The sequence below is a fragment of the Acomys russatus genome, chromosome 12, assembly GCF_903995435.1.
Source record: "Acomys russatus chromosome 12, mAcoRus1.1, whole genome shotgun sequence".
Lineage (NCBI taxonomy): Eukaryota > Metazoa > Chordata > Mammalia > Rodentia > Muridae > Acomys > Acomys russatus.
The window spans coordinates 42,820,305-42,832,783 of NC_067148.1; the positions used below are offsets into that span (position 1 = coordinate 42,820,305).

A 12,479-nucleotide genomic window follows, 5' to 3' on the forward strand; every position below is an offset into this window, starting at 1 on the left:
ATCTCATAAGAATCAAGTTTCTTAGCTTGGAATACAGTGGAATATATATTATACATATATATATTTATTTATACCTAAAATTTAAGCAATACTTCATGCTACCTGCTTTTAATGAAAAGCATTCCGATCGTAACACTGCAGTGTGCCTACGACATGCTTCACAACCGAATGGAGATGCTCAACTGCTATGTGACGGATGAGAAAAGAACACTTTGGATCCATTTAAAACATGTTGGACTTCAAAACTGCAGGCGGTGTTCGCTGCTTTTGGAACTACCTCATCTTCCTTAAACAGCGACTAAACCACGCAAGGCTGGCTGCACTGCGGCCCTCAGGGACAGTGGCTGGTGCCTACTCTTGTAATGCCAGGCCAGCATCACCAGGCTCAGCCAGCCACAGGATACTGTCACACCAATTCTTGGGGTGTGTGTGTGTGTGGTTTTTTTTTTTTCTTAAGGCAATGTTCCTCAGACTTCAGAAAACCCAGACACACACACACACACACACACACACACACACAAAGAAAAAAAAAAGAAAAGAAAAGAAAAAAGAAAAAAAAATCCATCAGAGCAATAAAAAAAGGCACAAACTCGCATCTTCCGATGGCTTCGAGAAGCTCCAGCTGACTCCCAGGCTCACAATTCTGTTCTGTCCAGTTTTTTTTTCTTTAAAGTTTCTTTCAACTCTGTCCCTCACTAAGCTGTGAACCCCACAGCACCCCACTAAGGTTCACAAGGCAGGCCAGAGCCATAGAAAACTCTGTTTAAAAAAAAAAAAAGCTACAAGATGAGTTGAGTGGTTTACACGGAGACTGTGGGATTGTGGGTAAGAATCAAATGTTAAGCACCAGTTTTAATCAAGTTTGTTCTGTATTATTAGATCTTTGATTTTCATTTTCCTCATGTCAACTCGATTCAGCAACTCTGCCCAAGTTGCCACAGGCTTCTTCCTTCGGGGCTTCCCCGGGGGAACCCACCAGCGTGTGCTTGGCTTCCGCATGTCTGTGTGCCCGTGTTGCGCGCTGTCCTGTGTTCCATGTGATCTGCCACACCTGGTGTTCGTGTGCGTCTCCAGACCTGTGGTCCAGGGTGGCGGAAAGGCCTCCCGTTGCTGCTGTACGCCTGGTGTCCCTTTGCACTCAGAGAGAGCACCAAGGCAGGATGCAGGAGTGACACGGGAAAGTTTCTTGGCTGAGCTTCAAGACAGACAAACAAAGGAGAGAACAGCAGCGTTGGGGCTACAGTGGTGGTTCCTCCTCCATGGGCTCCTCCTCAGACCTGCACAGGAGAAAAAGGGGTCGGGCAAGGTGCACACACAGTTTGCCACAGTTGTCTGAGATCCCTACCCCACAGAGGTTCAAGCTCTTCCCTGGTTTGTAGAGTCAGTGGGCATGCCCACCATCTGTCCTCGAAGGGCTAGCCTGGTACAAGGCTGGGCACACACAGGAAGACTCTGTCAGGTTTCCACGCACAGGTGTACTTAGCAGGCCTTAGGGAAGCTATGGACAGGGCCTTACCTCTTCTCAGCAGGTTTTACGCCTACAGATAGCGAAGCCATGGCGGTGACTGTCTCGGCTTCTTCATTTTCACACTTCTGCGCCTCAATCAGAGAGTGCCCCACTGTGGAGGACAAGCGCTGCAGGCAGCGCCAGTACTTGCCTGGAGGAAAGAGGAACACTCAGTGACTCTCCCACTTTTCCAGGTTTCTGGCTTGGCTCACAGGTCACTCAGGTCCTATAGACTTGCACTTGTGCCTGAAGAGTGTCTCTCTGCTGGGCGTGGTAGTGCACGCCTTTAATCTTAGCACTTAGGAGGCAAAGGCAGAGGCAGGTGGATCTCCTTGAGTTCCAGGCCAGCCTGGTTTACAAAGTCCAGGTCAGCCAGGGCTACATGAGAAACCTTGTCTTGAAAAACCAAAAAAAAAAAAAAAAAAAAAAAAAAAAAAAAAGAAAAAGGAAAAGTGCTTCTCTGAAGAGTGCTGGCTGGTGACAGCCCCCCCCCCCCCCCCGCCCCAAAACACTGGCCCCTGTGGGGTAATTCTGCATCACAGGCCACCTGAAAATGGGGATGGGACTGTTGTGGAACCTGGCTCTCCATATTCATGGGATTCTGCCTGCTGTGGGTGACCAGAAATTCTAGGAGCAGGCACATGCAGACTTGCTGGCACCTAGACTTGGGGAGTTTCCTACCTGAAGCCTTATAGATACTGCAAATATACCATATCCATTGTCAGCACTGGGAGCCCTGCTTAGGCAACTTTTCAGAGTCAGGGGCATCAGCAAACAGCTTTGAAGCCAGAACTAAATGGTCCAATGGGGAGCTGGGCAGAGCCTTGAGGTGTGCATCATCTATGTCAGAATTTGTTCCAGGATGAGGATATGAGAGTAAGGCAAAGAGTAGCAGGTGTATCTGGGGGCAGGGTGCTGTGTAGGTGCCTGGCTGTGTGCCTGCTGCCTAGCCTGGAACTTGAGGCTTGAATGGGAGATGGGTTCTACCCTTTGCTGGGTACTTCTGCTCCAGGACAGAGACTTATAGTTTAAGGCACCCTGGTTCTGAGCAACTGAACCAACTAACTTAACACCATTTGTGCCAGATTTTTCTTTTGAAGCCCAACACAGCCCATCACAAGTAGAGCCCTTGTGCTCCTTCCTCGGCCCCTATGATCACTTGGCTAGCCACTTACTGTGGATGTCCATCACTTTCTCCATGGAGTGGATGGCATTGGCATTGGGTCTCTGCTGTAGAACCTTTTCTGGCAGAGGCTCAAGCTGTAAGAGAGACACAGACCTATTATGATGGCAATGGACAGTGTACATTCTATGTATATGTTAAATGGTGTCCAGAGACAGCATCCCGTTCCCAAAGATACAGTCATTTGTAGGGAAGATAAATTAACTTCCCACAGGTAGTCTTTCCTTAGGGTACAATGGGGTATATTCATGGGTTCCCAGGAGGAGGACAGGCCTAGGAGCAGGCTGCATACAGGACACCAGTTTGGTGTCATTTGTGTGTGCCACTCAGAGCAGAGACAAGAAGCTACACTTGTATGACTTAGCCTTGTAATGCCCAAGGTCTGTGATCTTGCTTTTTTCACACACGCAGAGGACGGAGGTTAACGGACGGAAGTTAAGTAGGTCTTTCACAGATGAAACATCTAACAACAGGGCATAAAGTAAGTAGCAGGGCTCCAGGGCAGAATGACCACACAGACCAGGGAGATCACACAAAAGGGAGAGCCAGCCAGCTCTGGGTGGAAGCCATAAAATAAAGTCACCCTGACAGTTTGCTTGGCCTCAACCTGCCTGGACAGCTGCTGTGTATAGCTGCTGGATTTCCTGATCCAGGGCATCTGGCCAAAGCCACTGCAACCCTCTGTATGACATCCATGCCCAACCTGGCCGCATGTGAGTGCTGCCAACTACAGCTCAGGAAGCATGACCTTCTAATCAAAGACATCACTCAGCACAGAGCCAGCAGGAGCCTGGGGCAGGTGGAGCCAATGTGGCACCCTTGAGCTATTCACCAACAAAAGAATCAATGGCTGATCCAGACTGGGCAGAAAAACATTGCAGAAGCTTGCATTACCTGATGAAGCCACAATTAGGACCTGCTTAAGCCTCAGGGACACCAGAAGACACATAGGGTCAACCTGGAACAGGGACCCATGGCCATAGGTGGCAGGCTGAATAGTGAATTAACATAGCATGGAGTTAGTACCTGAAGCATAAACTGATCATGAACACAGAAATAAGTAAGTGTATATGTGGGAAAAAACATCCCTGATAGCACTGTTAATAATTCTAGGAGGCAGAACTTACTGCACCTCATGAGGGGGAAAGAGGTGACTTAAAGTGGAGGATGGGTTACTGAGGTGTACTGATGACAACGGCCACTGGTGTCTCCCTCCCTAAGTCCATCACCATGAACAAAGCCTTACACTTAGTTTCCATATTGCTGGGTGAGGAGGAAGGATTTGTTTGGCTCAGGGCTTGAATGCTCAGTAAATCCTGGTGGGAGGTACAGCCACACAGGCCCTCCCTCAGGGCCCTCCCGCTTTCCTGACCATCTCAAACACATGTTTGTAGGGGCTATTTTATGCTCACACTGGCCAACATGAACTGAGAGACATTCTAGAAAGTCCTGACCAGAATGTTCCGAGGTTTTCAGTCATGAAAAGCAACTGGGAGGTGGGAAGACTGTGACAGGCAGAGGAGACCACTGAGTGGAGAAGGACCAAGCACAACACTACCTCCTAGGTAGGACAAAGCAAGGGCCTGTGTAGCACTGGTGACATTTAGACAACTGGAGTTCTGTGAACAGCACAGGGGAGGACTCATACAGTGGGAAGGCTGGGCTGACCAGAGGGGAAGGTTTCTCAGTGGTGTGAGAGAACTTAGGCACTGTCACTGATCCCTTTTCAGACTGCAGCTACACCTGTTCCATGTGTTTTCAGTGAGGAAAGAAACAGGCCACTGAACCTGACGTAGTAGACTGGGAGTTACCCATTCACTCCAGACCTGTGTGTAAGAGCAACAATCAGAACACAAGGAGGTAAGCTGGGAAGTCCAATCACTGAGGCAGAACAGAAGCCAGGCAGTGTTCAGGAGGGTGGCTCCAGTTAAACTTCCCAGCTCCTCGGAATGAGCATTGAAGGAAAGCAAGAACAACCTGCAGGGACAGCAAAGGCAGCAGACTCAGAATTCTGAAAGGAGCTGCAGAGAGCTGGTCATCTCCACAGTGGGGGCGGGGCACACACAGCAAGGGAAGCAAAGGGCAGTGGCTGGATACCAGGATATGCCGAGGAGGCTCCAGCTACCCTGAATCATACGGCCAGTGAAGCTGTCATTAACAACAGGGTGGAACAAAAGCATCTCCCAAACTAAAGTGGGATGCTGTCCACACTGGTCCTTTTCCTAGAGGAAACCCACAGGATATTCCTGAGACAGTAAGAATGTCCTACAGGAAGGCAGGAAATGAGGAATAATGGGGGAAGAAACTGCTTGAGTGCAGTGTGGCCCAGACCCAACGTGGGTGACACACGACAGCAACAAAAGTGTCCAGTCAGTGAAATTAAATAAGTGAAGGGAAGGCATGCAGCCTGGGAGTGGCTGGGATTAGGCTGCCAGTTTGGCAGAGAAACATGCAAGACTTAATTAAATTAGAATTTTCAAAAAACAACAGTTTCTTACATAGATAGAGGTTGTATTCCAGTGAGGTTTCTGTGGTCCAGCCCTTGGCTCACTCTAATGATACCTCCTGATCCTGGGGAGGGTGCTGGCTCATGGTGAGGATGACTACTACACATCTTTCAAGCAGGCACTGGGAATACAGGGACCCTTGGATCTAATCACATTAAGAGATGGCAAGGAAGGACATTTGGGAGCTATAGGACAAGCCAGATAAATGAGTCTGGATAAATGATTGGAAGAGCTGGAAGTGACCAAGGTCCCACCTACCGTAGACAGCTGGTATAGAAACAGAACCCAGCTTTGGGCTATTTAGTAAGGATGCATGAAATCTAGGACAGACAGATGCCAAAGACAAAGTGTCACTGGGCACAGCTGGCCAAAAGAAGGCTGGGTAGCATCTTAAATCTGAGATCTGATGAGACTGAATGGATGTAAAGAAGGTTGCATGGCAACTACAGATCTTCAGTTCACCCAAAGAACGGGATGCTCGACATTCTGTTTTAGTCTTACGTCGGGTAATACTGAGAAGAGATACCAGCAGGCACTACTGAGACATAACAGACAAATCAGAGCAGGAAACATGAGTGATTAAGGTTGGCAAGCTTGTTTGGTGGGCACATCTGATTCTAAAAACATGTGAAATGTCTGTGGTGACTGACCACAGTAGTAACCCATCCAGCCATTCCCACCAACCATACCTCCTTTTTGTATGACAACTGTCTGTTAGGAATTGGCAACAGAGACCATGACTGCTCATTTTCTCATGTTAAGCATACTAACTCACAAGATAGTCAGTCACAGAAACTAGTGACTGGGGGCAGTCATATGGCTCAGTGGGTGAAAGTGCTTGCTGTAAGTCTGACAAGCTAAGTTCAAATCCTGAAACTCTCTTGATGAAAGAATGTGTGTGCATGTGAGTGCGTGCATAAAAATTCTGGGAAGGTGATTCAGTGGACAGCGTGTGTTGTGTAAGCCTGATGTCCTGAGTTTAAGTCTGTACCCCTCCTAGCAGATGGCGGCGTTCCCCACAGGGACTAATATCTGGTTGTATAGGGCCCAAGGGCCTTTGAGGATGAGAAAAAGAGAAAGAACACAGACTCTTAGACACGGGGTCATGGTTGTGGCACAGATGTAGAGTGTGAATGTCTTCAACTTAAGGCAATATCCAGAACACACTTATTATCACTTTGGGCTAGGTGTGTACAACAGTGCACACTCATGAAGTTCACCAGAAGGCTGTAGAGGTTTCTTTGGAAGTCTGGTTCCTCGACTCTCTTAGGTCTCCCTTACACTAGACTTTCCCCAGACTAAATTACGTTTCCTATGCTCACAGCTTCTGTGGCACCCAAAGCTCCCAGCTACAAGGCTTCATCTTTATTTAGAGTTGTTGTACCAGCACTGCTTCTTCCCCAGTTCTGGGACCTGCCTCCCCAACACACTGCTCCTTGTACTGGCTGAGCAGACCACTCTGGGCTCCAGGGCTCCCTCCCAGCAGGAGTCCACAAAGAACAGACACAGGGCCAATTGCCATCTGAGCTGGCCGTATGTCTGTTCTCTGCCTGTGGAAGGCACTCTGAAATCTTCCTCACCTGCATTTTCTTGCCCCTTTCTGGAAAATATTTCCCCATGGAAGCTGACACGAAAACTGGAAGGGGTGAGCAGGGTGGCCTTTCAGCAGTGAGCTGTTCTATATCCTCAAGAGAAATGCCACAGGACAGAGGGTTCCCCTCAGCAATGAAGCTTCTATATGTTCCCCTTCAGAACAGGAAGGATTGAGTGGCATGAGGACACTTGGGATCTTACAGTGAGTCTGTACTCCAGGCATGGGATCGATCCGATAAGCTTTTGTCTGATGCCACATGTAGAGCACTTAATGAATGATGTCTCTGTTCTAGTGATGGAAAGGTGGGAACATAGAAGAGCAACTCCACATGTCTCAAAATATCTACCCTTCCCTAACTAGGATGCTATTTTTTTGCACACCAAAGTGCTTACCAACTGTGAGTTTCATAAGGTAACTAAGGTCTAAGGTGCTTCAGTCACATCTACCCCCGTCACCTACACTCACCTCTTCCCTTTCACCAGAGGCCCCCTTCCTCTTAACTGTCATATCTGCTGTCATGTCCTGTTCTTACTGTTTCCAGGTTTCACATGTACATAAATGTGTGATGGCTGCCCATTCCACTCCATGGTTGTATTTGTCTGTTTTTACCAGTACCATATTGTCCTCATACCAAAACTGGGTAAGGACACAACAAAAAGGGAAACATTGCAGGCAAGGCTCCTCGACGAACAAATATGAATGCAAAATACTGGGGGGAAAGTACAAACTGAGTTCAATAGAACATTAAAAAGATCATCACACATCATAATCAAGTTAGATTCATTTCAGGCAGCCAAGGATGGTTCAGTATAAGTAAACCATAGTGTAATGTAGCATAGAGACACAACCAAGGAAAGCACATGATTGCTTGAGAAGATGCAAAAAAATTATTTGGTACAATTCAACATCACATCCTAATAGATGTGTAGAAGAAGCCGAAAGAGCAGGGTAACAATGCCAACACAATCAAGCCTACACACAACAGACCCACAGGATGTCCACCACCACACATTCAAATCAGTGCTTACAATCTTAGATAGGGCAACAAGAGAAAGACACAGAGAAGATAACGGTAGCAAAGGAATAAGTCAAATTGTCCCTGTGCCTATAACACATCTATACTTAAAAACTTCTAAGGACTTCCAAAAAAAATTCTTAAGAATTGATAAACACAAAAGCTAAATACACATGAACAAATCTGCTGAGAAAAAAACAAAAATAATTCTATTTAAAATTCTGTTCAAAAATAAAATAAACTTAAGATGTGAGATGCCTCTATAATGGAAATCATACTACACTAAAGAAAAAAGACCGCCCACATTCATGGACCGGGAGACTTAATTTTGTGGAAATGGCCATATTATCAAAAACCTTCTATAGACTTAATGCAGTCCCTACCTAAATTCTGATGACATTCATGACACAATCTGGGAATTCAGCTGGAAACACAAGGGCACTGAATACTCAAAGCAATCCTGAACAGGAAGTAATGTTGGAGGAACCCTGGTGCTCGCCCCCACCCACTCCAGAACCATAGGAGCAAAAACAGTGTGGTTATTCCTGTATTTAAAGCTATTTATTGAGCAATCTAGAAAGTGCCAATTACTGTTCTGGAAACCTGGAATCTATCAGTGAACAGTACCTCGCCCCCAACATTCTACAATTCAGGGAGACACTATGCACAAATCACGCAATCAATGCAGCACGGTGAGGGGAGGTACAAAGCACTGAGAAACAGCAGGACAGAGGCATACAGAGTCTGCTGCAGTGTCTGATACAACACTTAGGGTGGGCCTGCCTGACAATCAAGGGGTTGAATGACACATTTCCAGGAGGTCTCAAAGGCCCGATGAAAGCTATTTGGAGCTGGTTCTATAAGGTAATCCTTTACTGGCAATGCCACTACACTGTTATCTGCCCACTCCCTGCCAGGATACAGCCTTGCCAATGGCTGACTTGGAATGAGGCTCACAAAGTAGTCTAGGTGATGTCTGTTTCTAGTATGGGCCTACCTGGAGTCTCTTTCTTATGGTGTGTGTGGCAGGGCCTTGCCAGCTGTGTTTTCTACACTGGAATTCAGGAAGAGACTCTCACGGGCACCTAAGGCCAGTCAGAGCAGCTCACATGTCAATTGCTTTTCATGGCTGGCAGTAGATGATGATTCTTTTCACCTCTGAAGTCCTCCATTAAGCAGATGCCATCGTCTGTTCTCTCTCATCGAAGCAAAACTCCTGGGAAGAACCACTTCCATCTGCTTCCAGATCCTGGAATCCACACATTACTCCCGGCAGCTCATGCCTTAGGCTGATGCTTAGGGCACTGGGTCAACAGACTACTATGAGCTGGGCTCCTTCTCAGGAGGGAGGCACATGCATTCTTTCCAGGAATCCTGACTCAGGCCTCCCTGCCACACCCTACTGGCCAAACACTAGGGACAGGTTTGCAGCTAGCTCCTCTTCTTGGCTCTAGCTGCACACTTACAGTTTCTAGTTTAGTTTTATGTGAAAACTCGATTTCCTTCTGGCCCTTCTCCTTGCTCTGGATCTGTAGATAAGGCTGGCCTTGAATTCACAGAGATCTGCTTGCTTCTGCCTCCTGAGTGCTGGGATTGAAGGTGTGTGCCGCCATTGCTGGGCTCTGGCTCTACACCTACCCCACAGGAAACGGCCCTGCTCTGCCTTCTGGAGTTACTGAGGACCCAACACCCTGGAGGCTGCTGCAACAGTGCTTGATTCTCGCTTTGCTCTGGTTCTTTCTGAGGGTCACCTGGTTGTTATTCTGAGAACAGACTAAGCCAGCAGTCTCCTGTCTCATGCTGGCCTTACCTGCCAGGCTTATAGTTAGCAGAGGTCTCTGTTAGGTGTGTGAGCAAATCCTTTGTCAGGGCCTTGGAACTCAGGACCACAGCATTTCCCACTGTCCTTGGTCACACAGAATAACGGTTTCAGTGTTTTAAGAATGCAGACTCACTTGAGGTGAAGCGCAAGAGGCCGTAACACTTTAAAGCTCTTACTTTGTCCTGGCTTCAGGGAAACTTGCGCCTGTGACTTTCAGAACATCACCCTCTTTGCTGGGGCATCTAGGCCTAGGCAAGAGTCCATAAACGTCCACTTTAAGCAGATTCTAACAAGGAAGGATCACTAGGTCATCCTTAGGGGCATCAGACCTTTCTCTGGTTGGCCTCAGGCTGTCAACCCCTGTACCAGCACAAGTCCAGTCCCATGGGCTCTTGGTGAGTCTATGGCCACAGGCCTAGCTGCTTTAGGTCTGAGAATTTCCTCATATTCCCGACCCCATCCAATTCAGACCCTACCCTTTCTCTTACTCTCAAGGAAGCTGGGTATCCTCACTTCTTGGGGTTGGACTCCATACCAAGATACACAAGCTGCCTCTCGAGGACTCTCACTCCCATTGAACCCTCCTGCCATCAGTTTAATCTTCTACACTGAGGGAATCCTTCGCATATGGCTTCAGCTCCCTCCCCTGGTGAGGATATCTTCCATTGGGTCTCTGCCTGACTCTCTTCCAGGTCCAGAAGATCGGCCTGGCTCTGCGAGGGTGCTCAGATGCCATGCACTCAGCCCCAGAACCAGCGGATGCTGTTCCCCCAGACTTGCTTCTTTGGATTGTTACCCCTTTCTCTAAGAATCTGGAGGTCTAACTTCTCCATGTGCTAAGAGCAACACAGGCTACCTGCCTGGCAAAGAATGTAGCTAGCTCAGTGTGAGAAACTGTTGGTGACACAGCAGGGCCTCAAGTGTGAATCTGTGATCAAGTGGTCACTTGTGTATGCAAATTTTTCCCATCAAGGTGCAAAACCTTCAGAACGGGATGGGTACATTTTTAGAGTCTTGAAAAAAACAGGTAAATCACAACAGGGCTAAAAAACTACGACTCCTTTTGCAAAAAGGTTAAAGGATCTGGAGTTGGTCTATAACGGAGAACAACACAGGCCCTGTGCAGTAGTCTTGATTCTGGGGTCTGGAGGCCAAGCTCCAATTCAGCTTTCTCAAGTGAGTTACGACACCAGAACTCAGCTTACAGGGACCTCTGAAGCCTGTCTGATAAAATGGTTGGAGCACTGGCCTACAATGCAGACTGATCTGAGGCATAGAGGGCCAGGGACCAAAGCTGGAGCATGAGAAGAGGTGAGAAGGGGAGCCAGCTTCTCCTCTTCCAAGGGTGTGGCTCACCTGAGACAGGGATACTAGGATATCACTCAGATTACGTCCCTCTTCTCTTCTATGGAATAGCACTGGCCTAACTAGGAGATTGGTGGTCCCCATTCATAGGACAAGCCCTGGAAGGATCTTGCTGCCCAGTGGTAGGCTCGCATGTGCTATTCTCTAGAGGCATTTCTTTTGTGGAACAGCCATAAAGGCATGATGTGGGACTTTCTCAGGCTAGATTAGACAGGATACTAAGCAGGTTTGAAGGCAGCCAGCCAGGAAGGAGCATGTCACCAGTGTCAAGCATTCCAGATAGACTGGTCGTAGTCAAGTGAGGATCCCTTACAAAGGTACAGCACCATCATGGTGAAATGCCGGGGACACCAACTGGGCTAAGGAAGGAGGGGACCAGACACAAGTTGCAGATGGGTGTGTGTGTGGGTAAAAACCATTGTCTGAGTCAAGTGTGCATATGAGTGTGTGAAAAGCTCACTGGTTGTTTAAGTGTAATGTGGCAACAGCCTGACAAGAAGCACGGGCCCTCAAGCCGCCTCAGCTTGCCATACACACCACACACACGGACAGTTGCTCTTCATTTTTGCCAAGTCTTTCCATATTTGTATCTTACAGCACAGGAATCTGAACACAAGAGGCCAAATGCATGAATGATGAACCCTTTTAAACAACCTATTTTATGTTCTCCTCCTGAACATCCTCCAGCCCTGGGATTGGGCTGGAAATGCCATAGGAGCAGGAACATATGTTAGCCGTCAGAACATCTCTAACAGGAGAGATGTCTTTACCACCCCACCCTGCCCTCTGTGGAGAGCCCTGGGAGTCCTTATGCCTGGCTGTGCATTATGGGTGGCCTTCTGAGTATGGACAGACATTCACCGAGGACTGCATATAGCCTGTCTAACATGCGGCATGGACACTTTGCAATGACTTTCACTGTGGCCGTGAGTAGAACTACCCTGAACTGGCTCCTAGGAGCCATGCTGATCCTTAGAGACACCCACAGCACAGTGCAGATGACCTGACCTGTGCACTTGGCCACTCAACGTCTCCTCTGGCAGTGGAGCTCCCTGCAGGCCACCACTATCTGCAGCTGGCAGCCCAGCATGCACCTACCAAATTGCCCAACACACTGTGTATCAACCCTCAGCAAAGGCTGTGCAGCAGAGTGGGCCTCTGTCCAACTTTTATGCTTCAGTGAGATTTTTATAGAACCCTTGACAAAACTAGTGCTTTCTGTTTTCTGATGGCTTAGAAAAACCTTTTTGGTCAGTAGAGCTAAAGTATGAGGTATAACAGGCTTGGGGTGAAAGTCAAGTTCTCTATTGTAACTTAAAGTACCTAGCAAGGGCTGCTGACACATACCAGTCACATTTTAACTACGGCGAAGGGCAAGAAATGGTCTGGAGATTCCAAAGACACAGGGGAGACTCTAACGCCAGACAGAGGGACATCTGGGATTAAAAATCAACACTGTGACAAGGGATGGTTGTCAGGATGGGAG

At 47.9% G+C, this 12,479-nt stretch overlaps 1 protein-coding gene across 1 annotated transcript in view; it reads right to left on the reverse strand.

Annotated features, from left to right (window-relative positions):
* Positions 1-535: 535 nt before the first annotated feature.
* Hdac4 (histone deacetylase 4) overlaps positions 536-12,479 on the reverse strand; it is a 211,594-nt gene continuing 199,650 nt past the window's right edge. The window contains exons 24-26 of the mRNA XM_051154365.1: positions 2,683-2,767; positions 1,517-1,658; positions 536-1,277 (exon numbers count right to left, since the gene is read on the reverse strand). Coding sequence (XP_051010322.1) covers positions 1,238-1,277; positions 1,517-1,658; positions 2,683-2,767 — 267 coding nt within the window. The 3' untranslated portion in view covers positions 536-1,237. The remainder of the gene's footprint in view (positions 1,278-1,516; positions 1,659-2,682; positions 2,768-12,479) is intronic.